Source organism: Nelusetta ayraudi, unplaced genomic scaffold (assembly GCF_046127955.1).
Source record: "Nelusetta ayraudi isolate G7.1 ecotype Tasmania unplaced genomic scaffold, CSIRO-AGI_Nayr_v1 ptg000132l, whole genome shotgun sequence".
In the NCBI taxonomy this organism is placed as follows: domain Eukaryota; kingdom Metazoa; phylum Chordata; class Actinopteri; order Tetraodontiformes; family Monacanthidae; genus Nelusetta; species Nelusetta ayraudi.
Genome location: NW_027466182.1, coordinates 1,012,975 through 1,040,408, shown reverse-complemented (window position 1 = coordinate 1,040,408; position 27,434 = coordinate 1,012,975). Strand labels below are relative to the sequence as shown.

Sequence of the window (27,434 nt, the reverse complement as noted above, 5' to 3'; positions counted from 1 at the left end):
TTGGCGGAGAGTCGACGCTCGGGACCAATCACAGCGTGGCAAGTCAGACAAGTTCCACTCGAAGGAGGCGGCGTGTGATTCCTCTGAAGTGGTTAGTTTGTATGAAAGCAGGAACCTCCGGGGTAGATAAACACGCAGTGGAATTGATCCCCCTGACAGCGGGTGTGTGGCGACCGACAGATATCAGACGATACTCGTCAGTGTTCATTAGCTGAGTCAGTTTGCCGGCTCCTCAAGGGGAAACGCGTCTCGAAACAACCGGGGCCGCCTGCACCATCTGTGGGACAATGAGGAAGATCGCTCTGCTGCTTATTGTGCTGCTCGGCGTTGCACATTTTGCAACTGTCAGCAGGTGTGAGGATGGTAAGTGAGTCTATGACCAAAACGTATCTTCCGACTTGGCTTGCTGGCGAAAAATAATAGAATAAAAGTTTTCTTTTTACTTGTCATGCAAGCGAAGACAGCCCTAGTTGCGCTGTGCTAGTCCTGTTAGCAAGGTGGCTAATAACGGCGGACGTCAACACGGTTGTCACAACGTTCAAATGTGTGCTGACCCTGACGAGAAGTTAGTACGTGGCATGTGGCATATAACATTTTATCTGCTCCTCCTCCTCTCATATGTTATAAACATATGACGGCCAGCCGTCGCACTTTAAGACGCTGCATTTAAGCTTAAATCCCAGTTTGGATCTCGGAAATACATTCTATTGTGCTTTTATTGCGGAGGGTGAAAGCAGCAGCCTTTTAAGATTGGAGGACAACTCTCGCATAGATTAGCCTTTCTTTTGTGAAAACATTATTTGCAAAAGCTAAAAGGGGAAATCATGTCGTCTGCAATTGATTTGGCACATGGACAAATTGGAAAGCTGCCACAAGCGAGTTCTCCCATTGGCCTACAAAAACCCCAAAAGTCAGAAGTTGCCCCGTTTCTCTGCAATACGTAATTTCCTGTCTTCTACCAGTTGATGAAGAAGAGAAGGAGACTGGAGAGGAAAGTGATGACGAGGAGGAGGAAGAAGACGTAGATGACACCGAGGTGAAAGAAGAGAACGGCGTGGCGGTCCTCACTGACGGCAACTTCGAGACCTTCATGGAGGGCAAAGACACGGTCCTGGTGGAGTTTTACGCCCCCTGGTAGGTCCATCGCTCCCTCTGCCTGGAGAGAGTCTCTGTCCCCAGCTGAAAGCTTTCAAACTTTTCACACCATTTTTGATTATTGTTATTATTTCATTGCTCCCTTTAAGGTGCGGCCACTGCAAACAGTTTGCCCCGGAGTACGAAAAAATCGCCCAGACTCTGAAGGAGAACGACCCACCCATACCCGTGGCCAAAGTGGACGCCACGGTGGCCAGCGAGCTGGGCAGCAGGTTCGAAGTGTCGGGCTACCCGACCATCAAGATCTTGAAAAAGGGGGAGCCAGTGGACTACGATGGAGACAGGACGGAGAAGGGTGAGAACTCTGCAGCTCATTGAACTGTCACAATTGGAAGAATTTTATTTATTTATTTTTAATCCATGTGCTGAATGTTCGCTACAGCTATCGTGGCGCGAGTCAAAGAGGTGGCCCAGCCAGACTGGAAGCCCCCTCCCGAGGCGACCCTGGTGCTGACCAAGGACAACTTTGACGAGACGGTCAACAACGCTGACATCATCCTGGTGGAGTTCTACGCCCCGTGGTCAGTCTGCCGCCCCCTGGATCTGTCTCTTTCAGAGTGGTGGAGGTTGTCACAATTAAAAAAATTTTTAAAATGCTTGCTGTACCTGTGTACCTCCAGGTGCGGACACTGCAAGCGCTTGGCTCCGGAGTACGAGAAGGCGGCCAAGGAGCTGAGCCAGCACTCGCCCCCGATCCCTCTGGCCAAGGTGGACGCCACCGTGGACAACGAGCTGGCCTCGCGCTTTGAAGTCACAGGCTACCCCACGCTCAAGATCTTCAGGAGGGGCAAAGCCTTCGACTACAACGGGCCAAGAGAGAAGCACGGTAGGTCACGGACCGAGGACGCCTCGCGCCGCGGTTTTGCGGAGGCATCGCAGGGAGTTTCATCGCCCTTCCTCTCGCCTCCTCTCCCCCAGGCATCGTGGACCACATGAGTGAGCAGGCCGGACCCCCCTCCAGGCAGGTCCAGGCAGCCAAGCAGGTGCAAGAGCTCATCAAGGACGGCGACGACGTCATCATCGTCGGCGTGTTCTCCGGAGAGCAGGACGCGGCCTTCGAGACCTACATTGAGGCCTGTGAGTAACAAAAGTTGGGAGATTTGATTTTAGATGAATGGCTTGAAGTCATGAAAATGTATACTCGCAGTACAATAAAAGCAATTTAGTTTTCCTACCCTTAGAACGGTTCTATATACAGGGTGTCCCAAAAAAAAAGAGCGTGGGTCTTGCTCCCAGTTAGCTGCCAGCTCGTGTTGCCATTTTTCAAGGTAGCCGTCGTATCATATGAAACGCGCTATCAGGCAGGCTTCTTTAAAAATGTACAAACTGGACCTTTAAAGGATGTCGTCCTCAACGCAGGTAATACCCTGAGGGAGGACTTCACCTTCCGCCACACCTTCAGCTCCGAAGTGTCCAAACTGCTGAAAGCTTCGAGCGGGCAGGTCGTCATGGTTCATCCTGAGAAGTTCCGCTCCAAACGCGAGCCGGCGTCGCGCACACTCGCCGTGACGGTGAATATTCTTTGACGTTCTCTCACTCAGTTGTGTGGTCTCCTCGGTCGGTTGCCTGTGAGCCGCTCTCAGTTTCGGTATCGGTGCAGAAATAGCTTTGCTATGCAAATTATTTTCTGCCCACCCATTTCAACTCGGGAGCTCTTATTTTTGAATCCTCCAGGACTCCACCTCAGTGTCTGAAGTGCAGGATTTCTTCAAAAAGAACGCGATTCCTCTGGTGGGCCACAGGAAGCCCAGTAACGATGCCAAGCGTTACACCAACAGACCCCTCGTGGTCGTCTACTATGGAGTCGACTTCAGCTTTGACTACAGGAAAGGTATGTGTCTGTTACCCAGGGCGACAAGTGTGAAACCTAATGGCTCTCACAGAGGTGTGCTGGATGCAGGAAGTTAATCAGAGCTGAACGGAATAATGCTCTCGAATCATTCAAATAAACACGCATTTTTGATTAGTTTTCCTAAATGAGACTGTTTCCTTAGTTTCGCTGCCGCTAAACATACACATGGCCTTTTTTTCCCCCTATTCAAATCAATCATATATATATATATTTATATATAAATATATATATATATATATATACATATATCAATGTCAAATACATATAAGAAATAATCAGTAGGTAGAGTACAAAAATAATCAATGGCTAAAGTTCTGAAATGAATAAAAGGCCTCTACGTTTTTGCTTTTTAGCAACACAATTCTGGAGGTCCAAGGTGCTCGACGTAGCCAAGGACTTCCCCGAGTACACGTTTGCCATCGCCGACGAGGAGGACTATGCAGAGGAGCTCAAGACTCTGGGCCTTAGCGACAGCGGGGAGGAAGTGAACGTGGGAATTCTGGCCGACGGAGGCAAAAAGTTTGCCATGGAGCCAGAGGAGTTTGACTCGGAAGTGCTGAGAGACTTTGTGGTGGCTTTCAAGAAAGGTGGGTGTTCTGGCCGTGACTGGGTACTTGGCAAGTTCGTACTTTCATGAGTGCCATGAATGATGCCCTTTACTCACACTGGAATAATGAAGTTGCTTAATCTTATCATTCTAGACACAAGTTATTACTGAATCGTGAGGTATTTAATCAGAAGAAAACAAATATAGAATAGATATTTAGTTTTTAAAAGGAGCCAAGGTTAAATATTTTAATACGTTTGTCGGAACAGCAAGTGAGATTTTCTTTTCAGAAACTATTTAGTTTATCAGGCCGAAATGGAATCTGCTCTTGTGCATCTATTACGTAACCACGTTACAAAATAACAGTAGTTTCACGTGTCACTGCAAGCATCCATCATTAAAGATCACAATTCTGGTCTTCCCAGGAAAAGTCAACGCCATCATCAAGTCCCAACCAGTGCCAAAGAACAACAAGGGGCCAGTTAAGGTCGTGGTGGGCAAAACCTTTGACGACATCGTCATGGACACCAAGAAAGACGTCCTGATCGAGTTCTACGCGCCCTGGTGCGGCCACTGTAAGAAAATGGAGCCGGACTACGTGGCCCTGGGCAAGAAGTACAAGGGCGAGAAGAACCTGGTCATCGCCAAGATGGACGCCACTGCCAACGACGTGCCCAACGACAACTACAAGGCGGAGGGTTTCCCCACGATATACTTCGCCCCGAGCGACAGCAAGCAGAGTCCGGTCAAATTTGAAGGAGGCGACCGAACGGTGGAGGGCTTGAGCAGCTTCTTGGAAAAACACGCCACAAAGCTCTCAAAGCACAAGGACGAACTTTGAAAAACGTCCTCGCGGACGAGTACCTAAGAACTCTTACTGCACTCTGGCAGAGTCTTGGCGGACGCTGGGAGCGGCCTACGGGGAGGGGACAAAAAGTGAAGGGATTGCAGGGGAGGCAAACGGTGTTACTGTGATGATTTGACGTTCAATCATCGTTCTTAGTTTCTGTTCAAGAAATTCTGCTTTCTTCTGTTTCTAAAAGCATGTAAGCACTGTTTAAAGGTCGAAGCCTTTTTAAATAAAAATCAAAACGACACTTCACTGCCTCTTTCTTACGGGGTTTTTATGCATTTTTATTTATTTATTCTAAATTGCTAGCATTACAGAAACAGTTTGAGAAAATTGCATTTTTAAATCACATTTTAGGAAATGGCAATACTAACCAGGCTAGTTAAGGATGTTAATTATAACATTAAACCTTGGCAGGAGGACAGTACGTATGCTGTAGTGACATCTTTTTGAATATCAAAAACCTGTTCCAGCGATACCTGGAAATGTGCATTGTGTAATTAAAATCATCTACACGAAACTTTCTCCTCCAGCTTTCGCTGAGGGAAGGTCCTGATGCATAAAGTGTCTCTGAGCGGGATAAATCTGACGAGTGGTGGAGATTCTCGGCCTCAAGGTGAAACTTGCATTGTAGTGAAGGCACTTAAATGCTGCCGCTGAATGCGGGGGGTGCGGTGTTAGGAAAACTCCTCCGTAAACTTCTTGTGGAACGCGCAGATCTTCTGCAGCACAATCTTCAGCTTCTCGGTGCGCGGCAAGATGGTCATCCTGTAGGGGAGGGGAGGGTGTCGGTGAGAGGCTGATCAGTTGCAAGGACATTGACTCTTGTTTTCCCTAAGTTGTGACCCAACTAAACAAACACTGTTGATATGTCAGCAGTTCCTGAAATCAACCTCTCCGCTGTTAGATAAGACACAAACCCCAGTCAGACGTTTCCCTCTCTGGGACCGCCTTTGTTTCGTCTAAGTGTAGACAACACAAAGCATTGTTTTTTTTATTTGGCAGTTGCACTAACCTGAAGTGGAAGGTTCCCTCCCTCTGGCCGAAGCCACTGCCCGGCACCAGGCAGATTCCTTCCTCCTCCAGCAGCCTCATGCAGTAGTACATGTCTGGGATTTGGCCTCCCTCCTGCATTTAAAGAAAGTTCATTTGAGTGGGTTAAAAAGTTAAAAGTCAGGCCTCTCGCTGTGATAAGGCCACGGCGTGCAGAGGGGCAGGCCCCAGACCTTTGCCTTGTCGATGGCCTTCTGGGGTAACGAGATGCGTGGGAAGGTATACATGGCTCCCTGCACAGGGTTGCACTTGATGCCTGGCGTCGTGTTGAAGATCTGCTCTGTTAAAGCAGCCTTCTCTGCCAGGGCTGTTAACACCTCAGTTCGCTCCTAAAGTGGAGGAGGATGGAAGGGGAGGAATGTCAGTGGATCGCAGTCACATCTATATAACTTAAATAAACTTTTGTCTCTTTTTTTTTTTTTCTTATAAACTTTCATTTTACTTTCGATATCCATAACTTCCACCCCAAAGTGCAGTACTGCATTTGTTACTGTGAAGGGTTTAGAAAGCTAATATGCTAATATTACCTAAAATCTTAAAGAAACAGTACAGGAACAATGATGACAAAGACGGATCAAACGGTTTCAAACCCACAGTTGCGTTTGTTTTTCTCAAAATGCAAAGTTACAGTATGTATACAGTAGTGGCGGGCAGCTAGGCCTTCTCTGCTGACCTAACCATTCTTTGAAAAGTACTTTTCACAAAAATCTGATAATAAAGTTATTCTCCATAGTCTGTTCTTTTTACATCGTATAATATCCACTTGGTCGCGTTGCTTCCATTGTCGTTTATATTACGGTATTTATTATTTATTACGGTATTAGGTTTTTATCCACGTATATTTCAGCTAGCTTGTGTTGCCACTAAAATCTGCCTGAGGCTAGCGGAAACGACTTAGCAGGCTCCTCTCCGCTGTAAGTGAAGAGACCTCAGTAAGTTGTGATAGCCAATCAGATCTCGAGTAAGTGTGCTTTTCTGTATATTCTCAAGCCTTAGTGTCACATTTTGGGTAATATGAGGCGTTTTAATTTAAGGTGGACTAAATATGACGTCACTGATGGCCTAGGCGTGAAATGCACGGCCCGCCACTGGGACACAGTGACTGACACGTTGCATGGTAAAGGTATCCGCCAATGCGGATTCTCCCTCTCCCGCCGAGCATTTATTAGTACTGCTGCCATCTTGTGGCCAAAAGTAGGTCTAGCAACATTCAGCCGCAGCTTGGAGCGCCACTAAACAAGGCTCCAGTTGGCTTTTTATACCAGAATTTCTCAATTTCGTGGACACATATCAGAGTTGTAATGTTTGGCTTTGATTGGTATGGAAGTCCTTTTGCGGTTTTTGGGGAAAGCTGTACCACACTTTTCCACTAACACACGTGCGGTACGTTTTGCTGACTCGTCCCACTGCACAACAACAAAGCGTTCTTCTCCAAAGGAAGACCATAGACACGCTAATGACCATCGACTTAATGGCTTCCATCCCTGCTCGGTGCTTCTGCCGTTAATTCCAGATAATAAAAAAAAAAAGAGAAAGAAGCTTTTAGCATTACATACATTATATATAATGCATTTCCTTCCACCGCCATGAATTCCGAGCCGCAGGAACTGAACACCGCGCAAAGGCCGCTCCTAATTCAGTTAAAAATAATTGCTCACATGCCACGGTGTCATGTGAGAACTTAGGCACACACTTAAGCTTTATGCTGCTGCACTGGGTGTGCTACCAAAGCTCGTGCGTGAGCTTTCGCGCGTTTACCCCCACCCGCCGCCGCCTCACCTTCATGAATGTGGAGTACGAGGGCTCGTCGGGCTGCGGGTGATTGACCACCAGGTCCATCATAATCTGCCCGAGCACTGGAGAGCAGAGAGATACCGACACCAGTTTAGTGAGCTGGGCCTTCACGTCTGGGTCCAGGTTGATCACCTCCATGTAGCCGCCACGCAGCCCACACCTAACGGGAGCAAACACACACGGAAGAGTCACGTCAAACAGACGGTTTGCTCTCCACACAGCTCACGGCTGTCACTCGTGGCTTAAGAAAACAAAACCCTGTTTCAGGCGCGAGTCCGGCTCGTACTGGTGTGTGCGTGTGTGTGTGTGTGTGTGTGTGTGTGCGTTTCTGTTGACTCACTCTCCCATGTAGCACTTTGAGGTGGAGTGGAAGGAGGCCAGCTCGACCGTGTTGGAGTACTCGGGCCCCATCTCGAACAACACTTTCTTAAACGAGTGGAACTTATTGTCCTTGTACACGTTGTCCTGGTAGACCTGAAAACGAGGAAGCAGTTGAACGGCGCGGACGTGCTGCTGAAACTCATTGAAATGCGTTAAAAAAAAAAAAAAAAAGCAAGCGATATGATGTGACTGGTATGTTAGCAATAACCGACAGGGAGTCAATGGTTTCCAGTGTCGGTGAATAAAAACCCTGACTGGCATTTATTGGTTGGATCACTCCCCCCCCCCCCCCCACCCCCCACCCCCCCACCCCTCAGTCTTCTGATACCCCAACTCTGATGACCTCCTTAAACCTGCCATTAAAAACTGTCTCAGATATGCACTCAGATAGGATTATTCACATATTTGTCGGACAGGATAAACTGGTTATGTGTGTGCGCGAGTCTTGATGGGCACTAACAAAAGTTTACACTGTAATATGTATGTTAATAATTGACTGTGGACGTATCACTTCCTCTTACTAGGAGGAGTATGTGTGTACTCACGTTGTTTGCCTACTCTAGCATTTGCCCAGACTTAGTAAACAGTGAAAGGGTTAGGATGAGGAGTCATTGCCACTTGAGACTTGGGGGGGGGGGGGGGGGGGGGTTAATAGAAGGTTAATTTGATTTTTTTTTTTTTTAATTATCAAACCAATTTAAGACCAACGTTAGCTGAGCTTGTCATTGGGGTGCTTGTATCCCGAGTAAATAGAGAAATGTTGCAACTTTATTTACTTCGTCAGCCATGAGGAAGAGATGCTCCTCTTTAGCAAATCGGATCACTTCTTCAATGCACTGCCTGCTCTGGACCTGACCTGATCACACGGGACAATCAAGAGTTTTTATGTGCAGATACGTGCGAGAAACAATTGCGCCAGGTTTTAATCTTTCAAGGCAAAGACGCCGTCGTCAATGTTGTTGTTGTGGTGGCTAAGTGACCTGTGGGGTTTCCGGGGTTGATGATGCAGAGGACGCGCGGGTTGCAGTGCTGCCTGGCCTCGGTGACGGACCGCCGGAGCTCCGCCACGTCCAGACTCCAGCAGTTGTCCTCGTTCAGGTAGTAGTTGATCTGCACCGCGCCCAGGTCGGCCAGGGCGGCCGAGTACAGCGGGTACTGGGGGATGGATATCATCACGCCGGTGCGGGTGCGGCCTTCGCCGCTCACCAACAGCTTCAGCATGGTCTGGGTCAGGAGGAGGGGGAGGAAGACATGGCGAGCAGATGCAGCAGATAAGAGTGACTGTTTAGAGGCCGATAGCATTGGGGAAGCGCACATTAGAGGTCGTCGGCTCCGCTCTGCTTGTTCTCGCAAAGACACTTATTGGAGGGAAAAAAACGAGGGCGGCTCTGTGTCATTCGGAATTTGGGCGTGAAACCAAAACCGTCTCGGCTCCGTGGTGAGAAACTGCAGCGCTGGCATATACAGTGCTGTGATACAGTAGTGCAGTGTGTCTGGAGGTTAGGACAGTGGCCTGATTAGATTGCACAAAATTAGAAGTCTATATATACACACACACGTATTGAGGGTAACAAAGGTCTGTCGGTTCAGCAAGTTCGAAGATGTGCAAAGTACAGCCGAGTGGATGATTTACAGAAAAAAAAAAAAATCATTTAAAACTCATTAAAGGGCGTCACCTGATTAGCGAGTTATCAGTTATCAAGCGTGGGGGGAGGGGAGCGCGTGCGGTCCATTACCACGATGGCATCGCTGGCTCCGGTGCTGAGGTAGATGTTGTCGGGGTTGGAGGAGATCCCGCCGTCCCGCCTCTCGATGTAGCGCGCCACGTCCTGCCGGATGCACTCGATCCCCTGGCTGGCGCTGTAGGCCCCTTGAACGCACCAGAGTGAACTTTGGTTGGGGCGGATGACGCCGTCGGCGCTGTTTGCACCGACCAAATACATTTTGTGACGCAAGTTAAAAGGCGGAGGGGGGCCCTGGTGGTCGGCGGGGGAATTCGGGGTGAATGCGGGGGGCGGGGGGGTGTCTGACCTATGCTGCCGCCGCCGCACGCCTGCAGGAGGCGCCGCGCTCTGCTTTTGGCGTCTTCCGGGAACGTGTTCTCCTTTAGCAGTTCCGGGTAGGAGCACAGAGCCAGGACCTGCGAGGAGCAAACGGCAGTTTAATTCCTACAGTGCACGTCAGCGTTGGCTCAGATAAAACTTTGACAGTTGCCTGCTCTGGCTGGGCCGAGATAAACTGCACCAAAGCTTTAAAGGAGAACGGTAGAAAGTGGCAGCAACAGGACGAAAGAGAAGTTGCTTTACAAGTTTTGGAGCGGAGAGAAATGCTTCATGGAAAATGTGAGGGAGTGAACAGGAAGCAAACAGGCTGGAGGCTAGGAGTTTCTAGGCATTATTGTTTGACTAACACAAAGGTTTTCTTTCCGGAAAATCCCCCCCCCCCCCCAAAAAATGTCTTGTGTTTTTTTTCAAGAAACAGGAAAATTTGGTTAACATGGATGTTGTTGGGTATTTTTTTCCCAACGGATGAAATTAGCGAGAAAAAGCAGGTGCAGCGATTCCGAGCAGGGAAATAATAGGCGGCGCTACACTCCATAATAGCCTTACCTGTCTGAAGAATGTGATTGGCTTCTGCCCCATGGCGTGGGCGTCGCCAATGTTTGCTCTTATTACCTCTGTGAAAGGTTTATTGGCTCCCTGGGAGAAAAAAAGAAGAAGAGAGAAGACACCGGTGTGAGAGTGACAACCAGAGAGAGGGTTAAACCTGAAAAATGGCAATAAACCATTCTGCTGGCTTTTATTGGTTCTCAGGAATACGACAGGACGATTCTGGTGACAAATTCATCCTTTCTCTCCCTCCAATCTATGCGGAATGAAGAGGCGGATAACTTGGAATATCATGTTGCGACCTTAAACGCGACATTTAGGCTTACTGCCCATCCCCATTAAACCAGGAGGTTATTCACCCTTATTTCTCTCTCACACCTTGGTTTAAATGGATCTATAAACTATAAAATCAGAGGACTTTTATTCCATGACAATGAGGCAAAGGTTCACAAAGGTCCTTTCTTCAAGGCTTCAGACAAGAGCTGGTGTGCAAGAATGAAAGATGCGGCGATAATCCCGTAATGTTTCTTTTTGGCTGTGGGTACATTGAGATTTAACATCAATGTTGTCATTTTATTACACATTGATGAATGTGCATTTATTCGGTCAAGAGTTTTAAAGTAAAAAAAAAAAACTTATTGAGACAAAAGTCATATTTGCATATTAAAAATTGGAGGTCTATAAAAACTCTATCCACATGTGCTAGAACAACCGGCCCACAATAAAAAATATTTAGGTCCTAAAATGATTTCTACCGATGTGATTTCTTAAATAGTGCTCTTTAATAGATACTCTGTGTGATATTTTACTTTACGCATTTTGACGCCTCACATGGCCGCCTCTTTAGGTTTAAAGTTCTACAGCTTGCACAATTTGGCAGGGAGGCAGACAAATCCCAACATGCACGAGAGGGCAGGGAAGAAATGCTAATGACTACGACTTTCAAGGCTCATCCCCCTTTTGCAACGCCACAAACACTAAACGTTCCCAGTCAGTACCCAAGCACTGCCTTTAATTCAATCCAACATGGTCGAGATGTGGCAGCTTGATTGTGCATGTCGCTTGTGTGCGAGCATGTCGTAAAGAGCATTCCTGCTGAGACTTGCCTTGAAAAAACGCCTCAAGGGAGCTGTGGTGAAAAAGAAAAAAGGGTTAGGAAACTGAAAATTTTTTTTTAAGCTCAATGGGCCCTTTAGATGGCAGACAACCAGTGAGATGCTAGTGGCTGAGGCTGGCAACTGCAAGTATGCAAGGATACACATGAAAGTCGAAATGATGCATCAGCCGTGGATTTGGTGCCTCCAGCTAAGCTGCCGAATTGGGAATGAGGTTTTCTTTTCTCCTCCATGGCTGCAGTCAACTCAGTCTGGGGTCGACTTTAGGCGCAAAACACATACGAGAAAGCTTTAACGCTGTATTGTTATAAGTATAGCTTTTTTAGAATCTGTCCCATAACGCTGTTGCAAGCTGTCGACTGCATTGATACTATCATTTTTTTTTTTTTAAGTTCACGCAAGGGGACAGAAATAAAAGCTTGCGGTGCCGGACCTTGAAATAGAGCAGAGGGCCCGACGGAGTCGGTCCGTGCAACAAAGAGGCCGCTGTTCTGTGCGACAGAGAGGAACCAGTAACCTCTCGGCGGCTCACTCAGCACCAGGCACTGACTGGCCTGGCCAGGCCAGGCCCGGCCCCTGCCCCAGCACCCCCTAAAGCCGGGCGGGAAACCCCAGGGGGCTTAGTCGAGCCTGACCTGAATTCACAGCTAGTCTTGGATCACGTCGTCTCGTGACACAATCCCAGACCGTCATCCTCGTTATCAGCGTTCGGTCGAGCGCGCGTAACTGGGAAAAGTCCGAGAGGCTGAACTGATGCAAACCCCATGGGGGGGGGTGGAATAAACACTGCCTTGGACCCATTGATTTATCGAGCCGTTTCTCAGCCAACGCCGGGAGACGTGGCGTCGTACCTGATGGGGGGGAAGAATAAATGGGATTCTTCCCTGCCTGAGATGTAAAATAATCCAGGCAGAACAATAGGAACTTGGCCCCTTCGCTGCAGTGAAACATTAGAGTGGCTGCGAGTTGCAACGATTGATCAGTTGTTTATTGTCGGAGCCTGTCTGACAGAACAGGCACGATGTGTGACGGATGGATCTCAACAGACCTTTGTACCCTCCGCGTAAACAGAGGCCCAAATCGAACCGCTGGCCCTTTAACTGAAAACTTTTCAACTCGACATATTTTTTCCTGCGATTTTTTTTCCTCCTGCCCCATCTTGCCAAGAACAACATCTTGCTAGAGAACCTTGAAATTTGAAACTTGAAAACTCCAGAGAAGCCGAGGCAGCACTTGCGCGATTCGTGGCCCAGTCGGTCGATCAAGTGCTCGATCAAAACTCGCAGACGAGCCGACTGACAAAAACGCTTGATCAGTTTCCTGCTCCGCAGACGTGGCCTGAGGATCCATCGCCACACGGAGCGTTCACCAGCACACGCTGCTGCATAAATCTGCTGAGCCGTCAAGATAAGTTTCCTGTCACGGATTGGAGGGGAAGCAGAGATGTAGAGCAGTGGGCACTGACAGGCCGAGGAGACAGTGGAAACTCACGAGCAAAAGGGGAAATGATCTTCTCTCTTTCAGGCATTTTCTTTGACGGCGTCAGCTCAACAGTAAACCACCGAGGTTCTAATGACACGCTTTCAGCTGCCCTGTGGCCTTTTGTTCTCCTGTGCTGGAGTTTGGATTTGGACTCTTGAGGAAACCAAAAAAAAAAAAAAAAATGCCTGCAATGTCACAGTTTAACTTTGACGAGCAAACAAGGGGTGAGCTTCCAAGAACGCGGACACTTTTTTTTTTTTTTTTTTTGCACAGAGGGACCTCTGACACTAATGGGCCTCACAGCTGCGGTGCCGTCCAATCATGTCTCCCCTCTGCAGGGGGAGGGAAGTGGGCAAACTCGGAGGGACAAAGGAGGACAGAGAAGAGAGAGTGAACCCTCTTCTTACGCAATGGGCCCTTCTCGCCGGACGCACATCACTTGTGTGTCAGTGCAGGAGGAGGCCTCGGGGGGCCCCACAGTGCAGCGAAAAATGTCAGCGAACCAGCTGAAAACGTCCCAGGGCTCCGAACAGGCCAAACCGTTTAAAGACGCTCCAGTTCAAAAGCTGCTCCCCCAACTCTCTCTCCCCCCCCCCCCCCGGCCGAAGCAAGACGAATGTATACAACTGCTGCAGTGAGTGTAATATGAGTGTTTGGCGCGGCGGAACGTAGCAGACCTTCCAGCCACTGTCATGCACGACCCATTAAAAGACGTCCAGCTCTCTCAGCTGCTCCCTGCTCCCCCCCCCCCACGCCCCCCCAGCCACGACAACTTCTTTTTTCCCGTCATCAGCGGCTGACAATATCTCCGAGTGAACAAAACGGTGAAATTAGAGCAAAAAATATATATAAAATCACAGACATCTAGGGCATGGCTAGTTTATGGTGCTTAAGTGTAGGGTTTATTCTGTCAGGGCGGGAACCTTGCTGGGGGTGTCCTAACTAACCATGGAGAGGTTCAAAAGCCCTTTGTGGCATCACAAAGGGTTGTCAACCCCCCGACCAAGTCAAAAAGTTTCAGTTTTTTTTTTTTGGGGGGGGGGGATCTATGGACTCCCTGGCGGGTGGCATCAGAGAGGCCTCAGTGCCCCGTGTGACATCACAACGGGCTGTTTAGGGAGGTCTGTCATTCCATGACGGCTGGAAAGCAGTGAGTTGTTTTTTGTTGTTGCATAGTGTGCGGGTGAAGTCCTCGTGGAAGAGGAGCACCGTTCTGCATGAGGGGAAGCGCGCCAGCTGTTGCACCAAAGTTCGTCCCAATTCGCCGCGCGTTGTTCTAAACTGCCTGCCGCATCCGGCACAGTCGGCGAACGCACTGAGCGTTACTTCCTGATGGCCGTTCGCCGTCCACTCTTCTTCTTCTTCTTCTTCTTCTCCCGGAGCCTCGCGCTCAACACCACGCTGACGGAGCGCGCGCAAGAAGGGGGCAACGGGGATTGGGGGTGCATTCATTCATTCACTCACTCACTCTCACTCACTCACTCACTCCTACCGACCTCTCGGAGCTCCTTCTCGAGCTGAACGGCCCGCTGCACGATGGGACCGCGGACGGCGTACTCCACCCGCTTCACATTGGGGTTGATGGTATCCAGAGTGAGAACCTTGCCCCGGCTCGACACCCCGTTCACCGCCTCCTGCTGCTGCTGCTGCTGCTGAGACATTTTCTCTACTTCTCTTTTGTTCGCTGGAGTCAGAAGCCGGATTGTTTTCTCTCTCTCTCTCTCTCCCCCGCTCCACTTATGTTGTTGGACCGCTGGACTTGGGTCGGATCTGAAACACACGAACGCAAGCAGACGTCGGTAAACACGATAGACTGTGACTGAGTTGCGGGGTCTTTTCGCGCACGCACGCACGCGCTCACTCACTATCTCTCTGCAGCACAGCTTCTCCGCTTCGACTGACACTTGAGCGCCTCGCTGTTGATATTCCGCCCGAGCGCCACCACGCCCCCGCTACCCGCTCCTGCTCGTGGTTGGCTGAGAGGTGCGCCTTTACGTCCTGTCTGAAACCAGAATGACATAACCTATCGCTAAGCCTTGTGTGTGTGTGTGTGTGTTTTTCAAAAGACTGTGATATATTCCTTTAGAAAGAATATATTGTTTTAACTACCTGACCGTAAAGTGTTTGTGACGCAATACGCAAATGCGAAAGAAATAATCGCCTTTAAAATAGATAAAGACGGGTTAGTATCCATAATCTATAAAGTCGGAGTTCTCTTGCGTTTAAAATGAAAAGCATTTTAAGGGGTTGGAATTTACGGACTTTGTTCGAGCATGTAAATGGGCAGCTTTGCGCCACTTTTGAGAAACTGCGGTCAAGTGTTCGTCTTCGCACAGTCAAGCCAGCCGCTTCTACATTTTCAGTGCGGCCGTGTTGCGGGACTTACGGCGAGAGAGTCCACTGAGAAAGTCAGCGTTAGTTCAAAGGCGAGCGAGTTAACTTCCGGTTTTAAAAATAAGAGGCAATTTCTCTCTCTCTCTCTCTCTCTCTCTCTCTCTCTCTCTCTCTCTGTGTGTGTGTGTGTGTGTGTGTGTGTGTGTGCTTTTTTCGTTTTGAGACAGAAAAGCGCCAATATTCAATTTTTACTGTATAATAACATCATATTGCTCCATAAGTTCTTACAATGGTTGGTGGAGTTGACTTAAGGAACACCATGACTACATCCTCAGTCAAGCATTTTTACTGTATCATTTTGAAGATATTAAGCCTCAAAGTTGCTTTTATTTATTTATTTTTAGCTTTTCAAACAGGCAAAGAAGGCCTAGTACTCCATTTTACTGTACAATAACATCAAATTACTCGATAAATTCTGACAATGGTTGGTACGGTGACCTGAGGAACACCATAACTACATCCTCAGTAGTCTTTTTTGGGGTATCGACTGATCCAGGTCGGTACTAACCAGTATCGATTCACTTGAAAACAAACGGTACCACGTTTCGATACCTTTGCACGCACATTCACAGAGTAGGCGTAAATTACGGGGAGCTCTTGAACGCACCATCACACTGCACCGATGGGCAAGAAAACACACACAGCTTGGCCAGCCGTAAGCGCTCCAAAGTTTGGTTATATTTCACCATCATAGACCGAGACAGCGCTCGTTGTAACCTTTGCGACAGCATGAAGAGAGCTCCCAAAGGAAACACTTCGAATTATAGGAAGCACCTCATCAAACACAATATATTTAAACGCAGAAGACTGTGAAGTGTTTGATAGTGTTTGAAGCGTCGGCTTCAACATCGTCGGGTAACTAACATTATTACGTGAGCATTCTCTTTGTTAGATAGTTACCATTTACCAGCATTGGCTAGTTCATTCCAAACGGGGCTACTGCAGTTATGCTCCTAAGCCTAACAAGCTAAGCTGCTGGCTGGGATAGCTTAGCTTTAGCTTAGCTTGCTAGGAGCCCCGTTTAGTAAGAGGAGCTAAACGTTACTATAAATGTTGTGATACATTTTCAGCAGCTCTTGTGTTGTTCATTATTACAAACTACGGTAATGTTAATTCATACTTTTCAACACTATGACTCCTGCTTCCATTTCTAGGTCACCGTAACGGGAGAGGCAAACAGTCGGAGACACCATTCACTTTGGCCAAGAAGGCAGCTCTCCCGCTGCTGAAAAAGAACGAGTGCCAGAGAGCAGACACTGCGTTTGTTGTGAAGGGGGATATTGCCCTTTTCTACTGTGGAGGCTCCATGGTTCAGGGAAATTATTAATGCATGAATTAAATGAGCGATTTGTGTGATTAATATGAAGTAAAAATAAATCTGTTCTTAATAAAGAACTGTTGAAATTAAGAAGTTTTGACTTGTTTTCACTTATTCTTTCAACTTAAAAAAAAAAAAAAAAAAAAAGTATCGAAATGGGTATCGTTTGGTGCCGAGTATCGATTCCCAGGTATCGAAAAACGTATCATATCGATTCAAACCCTGTTTGAATCGATATGTTTTTTTTTAGCTTTTCAAACAGGCAAAGAGGACCTTGTACCCCATTTTTACTGAACAATAACATCATATTGCTCCATAAGTTCTGGCAATGGTTGGTACAGTTGACTTAAGGAACACCATGACTACATCCTCAATCATCATCAAGCATTTTTACTGTATCATTTTGGAGATATTAAGCCGAGAGAGAGAGAGAGAGAGAGAGAGAGAGAGAGAGAGAGACTTATTTTTAAAACCGGAAGTTAACTCCGTCGCCATTGAACTAACGCTGACTTTCTCAGTGGACTCTCGCCGTAAGTACGGCAACACGGGCGCACTGAAAATTTAGAAGACGCGAAGACGAACGGCGGCTCACTTGACCGCAGTCCACTTCAGAATAATGTGACAACAAACATCAATGAGCCTACTGTTGGCTGTGAAACACATTTTTGTTTCAAATGTGCTATAGAATAAGCATACTTATTATCATCATTATTAACTATTACTGTTAAGATAAGATAAGTAAAGAGAGGATAAGATACGATAAACTTTATTAATCCCGAAGGAAATTCGTGCCAGATAGCTCCCAAGTCACGGAAACAGCATAATATAGCATCAATAGTTGTTATTGGTGTTTGATATATCAACATATTAAATGAGGCATGTACACATGCCATTCATAGGAACAGCCACATTCAGAAGCTATTGATAAACAAACGCATATGCTGTAAATGCATGACTGTATTTTTCGTTTTGTTGTTGCTTTGTTTAATTTGTCTTGAGCACGCAGTCTAGTCCCTTACTGTAGTGACACTCCAAGTACTTGGATGTTGGATGTAGTGGAACAGGAAGGACTGATCTTGATAACCCAAGTTTCATTTTTACAGTGAAGCTGCGGTGGGGACAAGAAAGCACACAGACTTCTCATAAATTGTGACAATAAAAATACCGTTCTGATCAAACTTCAGTCAGGATTTTGCAATCTACACAGTAAAATAATAATGTTTATGACCAAGACGTTGCCCTTTCGTGTCCTGGTTAACAAAGCAGGATCTATTCACCTGAAGGGAAATGATAATATTAATGGAGAACCCCAGATTACATAACGAGAGGAAGTATGGTTTCTGTTTGGACATTTTTAAATGGCTAAATTTCCCACGACTTAGTTTTTCAGTTGTGTGTTTGCTGATTCGTAGATATATGCACTTCCCCGTGACTTCAGAAAAGTGTGCACGTGTGTGTTTAAGTGATTTGAGCATTCAAGTCACATTCAAATGTGCCACAAACGGTAGCTAAGAAAAATACATCCGCAATTGACTGGAAAAAAGTGTATCAACGAGTGTGAAGTCTCACAAGGGTGTTCTGTTTTGTGGGATGCAGTGTAGTATGTGTGTCTGACCTTTCAATCTTCCCCAGTATAACACTTTTTGTTCATGCCCCACTTTTTCGTTTTCTTTTTTTCTGGAAAGGCCAAATTCTAGCCTTTGTGATGTCACTATTTAACCCCATCCCTATTCGAGGTGACTGAACACATTGTCAGCCAAGCCTTTATTTGTTCTTATAAGACCACATAATTTCTGTAGAAGGTACAACAAGACATCAGTTTCAGGAAGTAAACAGGAGCACAAGTGTTTTGTTTTCTGAAGATCTATAAGGAATTTTGGATATTTAATCCAGAGATTATTATTATTATTATTATTATTATTATTATTATTATTATTATTATTATTATTATTATATATAATATAATATATTAATATATATATATTATATTTTTTTAAGAATTACAATGTGGGGAATTTATGTTTAATGTAACATTAAGCAGAAACAGATTTTTTTTTTCATGAGGATAATATTTACAGCACATCTGCAGCCTTCACCAAATGATACTTGGTTCCGTATGTTATTAAGCATTTGCCCTTGTCAGTGTGCTGAGGCAGCATTAAAAGAGAGCCCGAGGGGAGGCAGAGAGTTGCAGTTGAGTTTGAGAAGGACCGGAGAATGATTCCATGGATTCTCGCCACTGATTCGCTCGTCAGTCTTTGTCTGCTTTTTGTTCAGCGGGGAGGTGTAGAGTGAAAGAGCTGTCGCTGCATTAGCATGCGAAGGAGACAGAGTGAGAGGAAAACCTGCGCGCGCGGCCCCCCCCCAAATGTCCAGAAAGGCCTTGGAAAGACATTTGATAACCCAGGCTAAAATGGTTTGCATACAAGCATGTGACGGCTCGGTGACTGCAGTGTGACGTGCACGCCACACATTTTTGGCTGTGGACACTTTGTTCCCGTCCATCCTGTAACAATGTTTAATGGACCCTTAGTTTTACACAGCAAGTCAGGCTCCAATATATTGCCCTTGCTTCAAGGTTTCAAGGGACATTTTTAAACGCACCCATTGCACAGCTGTTGTCAGGCCACAGACTTGTTCAATCAGGGGTTAAAAATCTCGGTATAAAGGTCAGATAGATGCCCGAATGGCCTGAATAAGAGTTGGAAATTTCCAAGTAAGACAAAGTGCTGCGATACTGTTACCTAGAACAATGACTCTCAGAGTGTCATCTACATGGAGATCCTTTAAGCACTCAAGAGGCCTGGACTGTTTGTTATGTGTGTCACGCACTGCCCTGGCAGAGGAGTCAGCAAAGGCTGTGACATTGGAGATGTGCTGTGAGTGACGCAGCAATCTAACAAGGAGAGGGGACAAGTGTGTAAAACGTGCAGCTGCTTCATTGCACCACAGGAGAGAGACATTTTCAATTGTATGAGGTGAAGCGGTTTTGTCTTCCGCTTGCCATGACATACATCTGAATACTGTCTTATAGTCGTTAAATAAGACGTTTAGTGCAACATAAGGGAAAACATCATCAAATTCATTGTAAAAATGTGTGGCCTTTCTAAACATTGCTCTGGTATAATCTGGTATAATGTGTGCTGTTGTTGTTGTTGTTTTAGAGTTGTTCTGTTCTGTTCTGTGTAAACCATTAAATTATTACCTAGCATGACACGACTTTAATTTGATAACCACAAATTGAACAACATATTGTGAATTATTTTTACAATTGAGAAATACTCGTTTCATGTGTGTCTGATAAGTTTATTAAGTTAACTTTTATTTTTTTTTTTAAATTTTTTAAATAAAGTAACTATTCAGTTGGGTTACCATAAAAATGAAAGAAAAATGCACAGGAACGTGTGTCCAAACTTTTGACTAGTAGTTTATTGTAGCAAGCTGCTGTTGTTTGTTAATGTTCTAGAATCGGTTATGTTCCTGAATGCACCTTAAGTTGGTTAGGCATTGTGAATGGCTGAGGGAGAAAAAGGGGGCGGGACTGAGGAAGTCTGGGGGAGTGAGTGTGCTGCTGAGTCGAGTCGGCGGGACGGAGAGCCCGAAATTGTTAGCGAAGTTATATTATTATTACTATTATTAACAACACCACAAGAAAAGAAATGGGTGCGGTATAACCACGAAAACTCGTGATATTTTACAATTGGACACGTTTTAACGACTGTTGTGAGTCAGGAAGCGTTGGACATGACGAACTCCTCTCTCGGACGAAAACGAGGTAACACCAGCTGTCGCTTATCGCAATTAACGAATCCCATCAATCAGTCACGATAAAGCAGCAGTCGATTTATTTTTGAAGTTGAAAAGCTTTAACGTCAACGAAGGAAAATTTGGATTGCAACGTCATAGTTGTACATGTTAAAATATGAGAAATGTGGGTTTGATTTTTTTTTTTTTTTTTTATGAACCAAAATCCAGCAGGAATTGACACTAAGGGGAGAAGTTAATTGCGCCCCATTGACACCCGTTGCTGGTATGTTTTACGAATCTTGTAAGGACACATGTAAAGTCTTAAGTCTTCTCATTGAAACCAGTGATTTCAATTGTAATTTTTTTAAAATTAAAATTAAAATTGTCCTTCAATAACGGGAAGAATAAATCATAACGTAAATAATATTAATATGCACATAAAATATAGTTCCCTAAAAATTGGTGTGATGCGCTATAGTTTCAGGGTGTTAAGGTAAAGGTAGTGAATATATTAGACAGATTTTTATTTGCATACATTTACAAATCTTTGTAAGTACTGAAGGTAACATTATGTTTTATTCGAGATGCTTGAGCATAATCATATAGTCACTGATATAAATATGCGTAATTATATAATCATTGATATGAATATGTTTAATCCAGTTAGTTAACCCATTCATAAGATGGGGAATGTATGCATAACATGCCTTGTAAGCTTTGTGCACAGTAACATTATGCCTAAGAGAGGACACAGGAATGCTGCCGCCGTAAAACAGCGACCTTAGGTGACCTGCGGTACCAGGCCGAGAGAGGATCCAGCATCTCCCTACCAAGCATCTCAACCTCGGACCTCAGCCTGCATCTGGGAACAAAGGCAGCGGCAACATCCCCATGAGACTGCGGTGCGTAGACCAGAGAGCCAATCACAGGAGGACGTAATCTGAGCGCGCCAGCAAGAACAACTGTATGTTCTCTATCTAATAGACTGACCAAGGGACAAAGAGTCAGTCAGACTTCAGGACCCGATAGCACTTGTTGATGTTAGGCTTGAACTCGACCCAGAGCTCTGTATACTTGAATTCTGAAATTAATTTGCATACTAAAGATAAAATCAGCATTCTTCTCCTTAGACTCTTCATTAAACGAACACGCGGATCGTCAGCACGACACAAGAAAATAAGGCGTTCCAACAGTACCAAATATCGGACGGATATGGCAGTGCAGCAGGTTCTTTTTAATTTGTTTTTATTAAAGGCCACTCAAGTTGTAATGTAACGTTTAAGTCATTAACTTTTATTCTGTCTAAAATAATGTGTAAAAGCCTGTAAAGCCTCAAAATATTTTTAATCCCAGCGAGACGTCATGTGCTGTCTCGTTTCATTGTGTTTGGCTGATTCGCTCCGATTTACGTTTGATTAACGCTGCTCTGCGGTAGTCACGCTCCATGGACCCTATTTTGGCGCATGCATTTTTTTTTTTTTAAGTCACACTCTTTACCTCGTTAAGTTCAGTGATATTTGCGACGTCGTTCCAATTAGGCTGATAGAAATAAAACTACATAAATGGCGGTGCGTATGTTCAACGTTTCCGTGCACGGCTTCTCCCGTTAACTCTTTTATCCCAATCACTCGATTAGTAGTGAAGTTGACTCCATGTTGTGGGAATCCCGTCACCCGTGGGATTCTGGTCAAATGTCAGCCTTAAGTTGCAACCACTGTCAAGCTGGCTGGTCATAACCTTCGTATTTAGCACCCCTACTCTCAGGCAGATATCACTGGTCCACGCCAGGGGGCATTTTGGTCTCAGCCACTGAGAAGTTGCTCAGAACCTGTGTCTTCAGCACCCCCTAGTGATGGAGACCCGTCCTTTTTTCAGAACCAAAAAAAATTACCTTAATCAGCCTGAAAGCAACGTGGTACCGTAACTTAGGGCGAGACGGGGCAGTTCCATGCAAAAAAAACAAAAAAAAAAACATACATACGTCGTTTTGTTTTCCGGGGACAAAAAAAAAATAATCCAAGAAATACTTTAATCAGTCCGAAACACACTGAAGCCACCTTCTTGGCATAGCTTAGCACGAGATGGCGCTGTTCCAAGCAAAACCTCAAAATGTATCACTTTGTTTTTACTTCAAGGCCCCACATCCTATCTATCAGTCTATCTGTCTGTCTATCTAGAAGTAAGAGGAACATATGTCATTACTTCTATATGTCAGTAAGAGGACATATAGAAGTAAGAAAAAGAATTAACTTGCACACACCAGACACTGAAGCAGTTTAGAATGTTGCGCATTTCTTTATTCGCTCCATGAACTCAAAGGTCTCTCCTAGTCTGCTTGCATTAATCAACCATACTCATACCAATCGTTCACTTTCTGTGGCTTTTCGATGTTGTTCTTTCTCTTTTTTTTTCTTGTGTCACATTCTTCCAATTTTCCACCGCTGTCCCCAAACAAAGAACAGCATTATTTTTTGCATAGTTTTCATATGATTGAGAAGAACCCCTGTCTAACACTTTTTATCTCCAGCGGATGCCGAGGAGGTGGCAGCTCACAGCCCACAGCTTGAGCGCAGTACCGTCATCCTGGCCTGCTTTGCAGCTCTCAGCGAGGCTGCAGTCCCTGTTTCAGGAGGGGAAAAAACGGGGTGAGTGGCGCCGTGTGCTTACAAGTTGAAATGAAAGTGGTGCTTTTGACCCTAACTGTTATAAAAAAGGGATGTGGTATATAAAATGAACAAAGGATTTTCTTTTAACTAGGGCTCTTAAAACCACAGTTGTGTAATAGGCACCCCCCCCCCCCCCCTGCCTGAACTGGCTCAGCTGTCTGGCCCACAGAACGTTGCATGGTGAATCTGGACCAATACAGGTAATATAACAGTATTTCAATTCATGCATCCAATTTCTATCACTGCTTCTCCTGCGCCAGCTGTCTGTTGAAGTATTTATCATTTAATGTTTATCATCATTGATGCATTTTGTATCATAAATACAGCAAAGCACTTGAGTTGGGTTGTAACTGCAGTTCATATCACAAGGGCCGTCTCAAACTCACTTGTAAAATCCTCCAGTGAGCAGCTGGTTCTCCGGCTCCACGGCGCAGTAGACGGAGGTGTAGGCGCCCTCTGCTGGGGTTTTCATGAAATAACTGAAGGTCTTGGTCAGGGCCATCAGAGGACTCATGAAGTGCCTCGTTATTTCGGTGTTGACCACACCGGGGTCCACGGCGTAAGCCGTCACCCCAAGTACTGTTGGGCATAGAGAACCGGGGAAGCAGTTAATGTAGGGCGTCTCCGCCCGTCTAGGTTGACTTAGCAAAGGCTAAATCATCCATAGTACTTATTCATAGAGCTTTATTTTTCACCCCCGACTCAGAGTTTTTAAAACCCGATAGATTACCAGAAAACAGCATTTTTATTTTTAGCCCGCTGTTTACAGCCTCCTGCTAAATCTTACAATCCACAGGTCCCCCGCCACAAGTTTGGACGAGGACAAAAGGCAGGTTGTCCTGGTGGAGCGCATCCAACACCATCCCGGGTCGTTTGACGCTCACTGGAAAGGGTCATGCGTGAGGTACCGGTGCCATTAGTGACATCACAAAGGGCTAATCTTAATTGCTGTGTGTTTAAGCGCGCAGAAAAAGTGAAAGAAGTCAAGGGTGGACGTTTTATATTTCCAGGGAGTGTTGACTGACAAAGTGTGCATTTTATATAAAGTGTGACCGTTCAATTAAGAGTTAACAGGTTTGCCCTTTATCTGAAAAATGTCATTTTCCCCTTGTGTCTTGCTTAGAGCAGTTGTGGTTGGGGCATAAGACTCGCACACTGGCGAAACGTTCCAGATTGATTTTTCACGCGCAGGGAAAGAGGCCAGGGCGGTCCAGAGAGACTCTCAGAGACAAGCGTGGAGAGAGACAGCAAGACGTTTTTTTTTTGTTTGTTTTTTTAAATAACAATTCCTACCCTCAGTCCTTTTGGCCAGCTCCCTGGTAAAGAGCACGTTGGCCAGCTTGCTCTGAGCGTAGGCCCTAACCGGGTGGTAGTTCTTCTCGCCGCTCAGGTCGTCGAACTGGATCTTGCCCATGGCGTGCGCGGCCGACGACAGGTTGATTATCCGGGACGGCACCGAGTGTTTGAGCAGGTCCAGCAACAGATAAGTCAGGAAAAAGTGACCTTAGAGGGAAGGAAGGAGGTTGAAAGACGAGGGAGGAAACGCCAAGAAAGTGGGGGGGGTTGAAAATGATGAGTCGTGCTTTTCTACCCAAGTGATTGACTCCAAACTGCGTCTCGTAGCCATCCTCTGTGATGCCGTAGGGACACATGGCCACGCCTGCGTTGTTGATCAGGAAGTGGAGACCCTTCTCAGCTGCAGGGGGGGTTAGGGGGGCCGAAAGCAAAACACAAGCCATCAGCCATCTGACCTGGATAGGATCGACACCTTCGTTCTTGAACTTTGGTATCACCCACTGTTGTAGATGTTCTCGGCAAACTGGCAGATGGATTTGGTGTCGGCCAGATCCAGTTGCTTGCAGACGACCTTGGCCCCCTTCACCTCCCGCATGATGTCGCGGGCCGCTTGCTCTCCCCGCGTCATGTCTCTGCACGCCAGAATCACCCGCGCCCCTGTGGGACCCATGCCACTCGCTGGTGATCCTGCGCCTCTAGTGGTGCGTGTGTGTGTGTTCGTTCATGTTGAAAGCTGAGGTGATTCTGAGCTCGTGTCTCAGCTCATCTTGTCATGAGCACAGATGTGACGTAACAAAGTACAAATACTGCGTTACTGTACTTGTATAGATTTTTCAGGAATTTGTACTTTAATCGAGTATTTCTTCGACTTGACCATCTCCATAATATCTGGAAATATTTGCTCATTACTTGCATGTGCATTTACAAAATCTGCCAAAAGTAATTCTTCTTCTTCTTTTTCTGCCGCATTCTCCAGAGTCGGCTCAGCGGACTTCAGTGGCCCGAGTCGCCCCCTCCAGCTCATACGGCGGGACCGCAAGGCGTTCCCAGGCCGGGAGGAACGGGAGGAACGGGAGGAGGCCTCGAGGCGATTCGGTAACTATTATTTACAGTTGTTGCTTGAAGCGGAGCTATTTGATCGGTGCCGTTGTGTAGTTCAATATGAAAGTGAATTACAGTATATACCTCAGTTTTGGGGTCACTGTTCAGTACGTTTTTAGTCCAGAGAAAAATGTAAAAAAATAAGACCAGTTCATTTCAGAGCCAGCCATTTCTCACTTTTACTTGAATGAAAGGTACTTCTACTTTTACCAGAGTATTAATTTCCACAAGTATCCACTTGTTCATTTTACTTAAGTACAGAAAGTGAATACTTTTGCCACCTCTGGTCATGTGCAACGATCCCCACCGGCTCTTCACCGAGTTTGTAGTTTTTATGAGCTGGATTTCCATTCAGTTTGGACCCACGGTTTAAAGCTTGAGCAACCTTAATTACATTAGGTGTTCCCGTCAACGTTCAAACAAGTCCATTTATGGCAGTCGGTCGCTAAGAAAGACAATGCAAGGAGCGTGAAAAGGTTTCAACGTGCGCTTGCCTCGGCCAGCCAGGTCCTTGGCAGTCTCCTTGCCTATCCCCACGTTAGCCCCCGTCACAATAGCCGTCTTCCCTTCCAGCCGCACATCAGAAGACCACTTGGGGATAAACAGAGACCTGCAGAAGGTGGGCATTAAGGTAGCAATAAAGCAAATATTTACGGGGAATCCGACACCAAACACGATGTCGAAATCTCGCCGTCGACAGAAAGAAGTAAGTGTGTGTGTGTGTGTGTGTGTGTGTGTGTGTGTGTGTGTGTGTGTGTGTGTGTGTGTGTGTGTGTGTGTGTGTGTGTGTGTGTGTGTGTGTGTGTGTGTGTGTGTGTGTGTGTGTGGGGGGGGGGGATGGATGAAAGACTGTTTACGCGAGATGTTTGCTTGACCCCGCTGCCGCTAAATTACAAGGCAGGAGAGGCCGAGCGCCTCACGCAAAAACCCGGCGAGCGCCAGGCACCACAGTCATAGCGTGAAACGAATTTAAAAATCAAAAGGCTGCGAGTCGGTTTTTGCATTCTCAGCCCGTCGGCTGTCCAAGATGAGCTAATGCAACAGGCTGCGTTCAAATCATGGTTAAAAAAACAACGTCCAAAAAAAAGCAAATCAATCGAATCAGAATCTTACCTGATGGCCTGCATTCTGAAAGTCTCAAAGCTCCTGGTTTCACAACTGGATGTTCTGAAGTTCTGAGGGCCGTTTTAAAAAGTGACCTCTTTTTTTAAGGGATCACATGGCAAGAACTGCTTTACATAAGCAACAGAGGACAGACTGTTTATTTCTAGCACCCTTGACTGATCAACCCCTCATCTTTCTGAAGACTTCTTTTCATTATCTGTGAAAGGATGTTTGTGTGCAATCTCACACACACACACACACACACACACGTCACAGCATTGCTGCAGGTGTGGTGAATGTACTGTACAGTCTCCCCATGTGTCACTGCAGTGCAGCAGCAAGGACACACTCACATCCGCTAGGTGGGAGAGGGAGAGAGAAAAGGTGAAATGGAGATCTGCAGGTGAGGCGAGTGTAAATTTCTGTGGACTTTTTGGTGCTTTCCATCGGAGGGTCTCGATTTTCACTTTGCTGCGTGCAGCGAGGCTGTCAGGTTTCACCTCTAAATTAGGGGACGATTATGAGGGGGGGGGAGAGTGAACCTTTTTTTCAACAGCCAAGGTTGTCAGTTTCTGTCACTGAACTCCCCAGAAATGAGAAATGTCCACAGTTCACGTCTGATATTGTTTAAACAACTTTAATGACTATAGATTGTTGGTGAATATTTCGAGATCCCAACTGTTTTCATTTTACGGCCCTCTAAAGTCAAGGTCACCTCAAGTACGCGGATTTGAACCCCATTCCCCCCAAAACTCATCAAATTTTACAGGCTGGTCAGACCTGCGAAAAATTTTAAGTTACTAAAAAAAACTGTTCAAATAGCTGGTCAATAGCGCCCCCTAGAGGAAATGGGGACTGCCAACCCCATTTTGACCCCCTGAACATGCTTTGATCTGCACCAAAATTTGCACACGTCAAGGCTGCTAAAAATTTCATATGATGAAGAAATGAAAACAGTAGCTGCTCCAGC

General features: G+C 46.1%; 3 protein-coding genes across 3 annotated transcripts; 1 reads left to right on the top strand and 2 right to left on the bottom strand.

Moving 5' to 3' along the window:
* Positions 1-122: 122 nt before the first annotated feature.
* Positions 123-4,651, top strand: pdia4 (protein disulfide isomerase family A, member 4). The gene is made up of 10 exons (XM_076051194.1): positions 123-363; positions 963-1,134; positions 1,245-1,450; positions 1,538-1,676; positions 1,776-1,981; positions 2,074-2,232; positions 2,515-2,666; positions 2,830-2,986; positions 3,361-3,594; positions 3,980-4,651. Exons 1-10 carry the CDS (start codon positions 288-290, stop codon positions 4,393-4,395), a joined length of 1,917 nt encoding a protein of 638 aa, XP_075907309.1. The 5' UTR covers positions 123-287; the 3' UTR covers positions 4,396-4,651.
* A 33-nt stretch (positions 4,652-4,684) lies between these two features.
* LOC142904838 (alanine aminotransferase 2-like) lies at positions 4,685-14,732 on the bottom strand. The gene is made up of 11 exons (XM_076051195.1): positions 14,335-14,732; positions 10,242-10,331; positions 9,664-9,772; positions 9,369-9,502; positions 8,613-8,856; positions 8,409-8,488; positions 7,592-7,725; positions 7,237-7,411; positions 5,631-5,786; positions 5,420-5,532; positions 4,685-5,172 (listed from the first exon to the last, which is right to left on the bottom strand). The coding sequence occupies exons 1-11, from the start codon at positions 14,497-14,499 to the stop codon at positions 5,082-5,084; spliced, it is 1,491 nt and encodes a 496-aa protein (XP_075907310.1). The 5' UTR covers positions 14,500-14,732; the 3' UTR covers positions 4,685-5,081.
* An 8,079-nt stretch (positions 14,733-22,811) lies between these two features.
* LOC142904839 (retinol dehydrogenase 12) lies at positions 22,812-26,565 on the bottom strand. The gene is made up of 7 exons (XM_076051196.1): positions 26,474-26,565; positions 25,855-25,970; positions 24,761-24,916; positions 24,555-24,659; positions 24,257-24,466; positions 23,350-23,542; positions 22,812-22,917 (listed from the first exon to the last, which is right to left on the bottom strand). Exons 1-7 carry the CDS (start codon positions 26,485-26,487, stop codon positions 22,815-22,817), a joined length of 897 nt encoding a protein of 298 aa, XP_075907311.1. The 5' UTR covers positions 26,488-26,565; the 3' UTR covers positions 22,812-22,814.
* Positions 26,566-27,434: the final 869 nt, after the last annotated feature.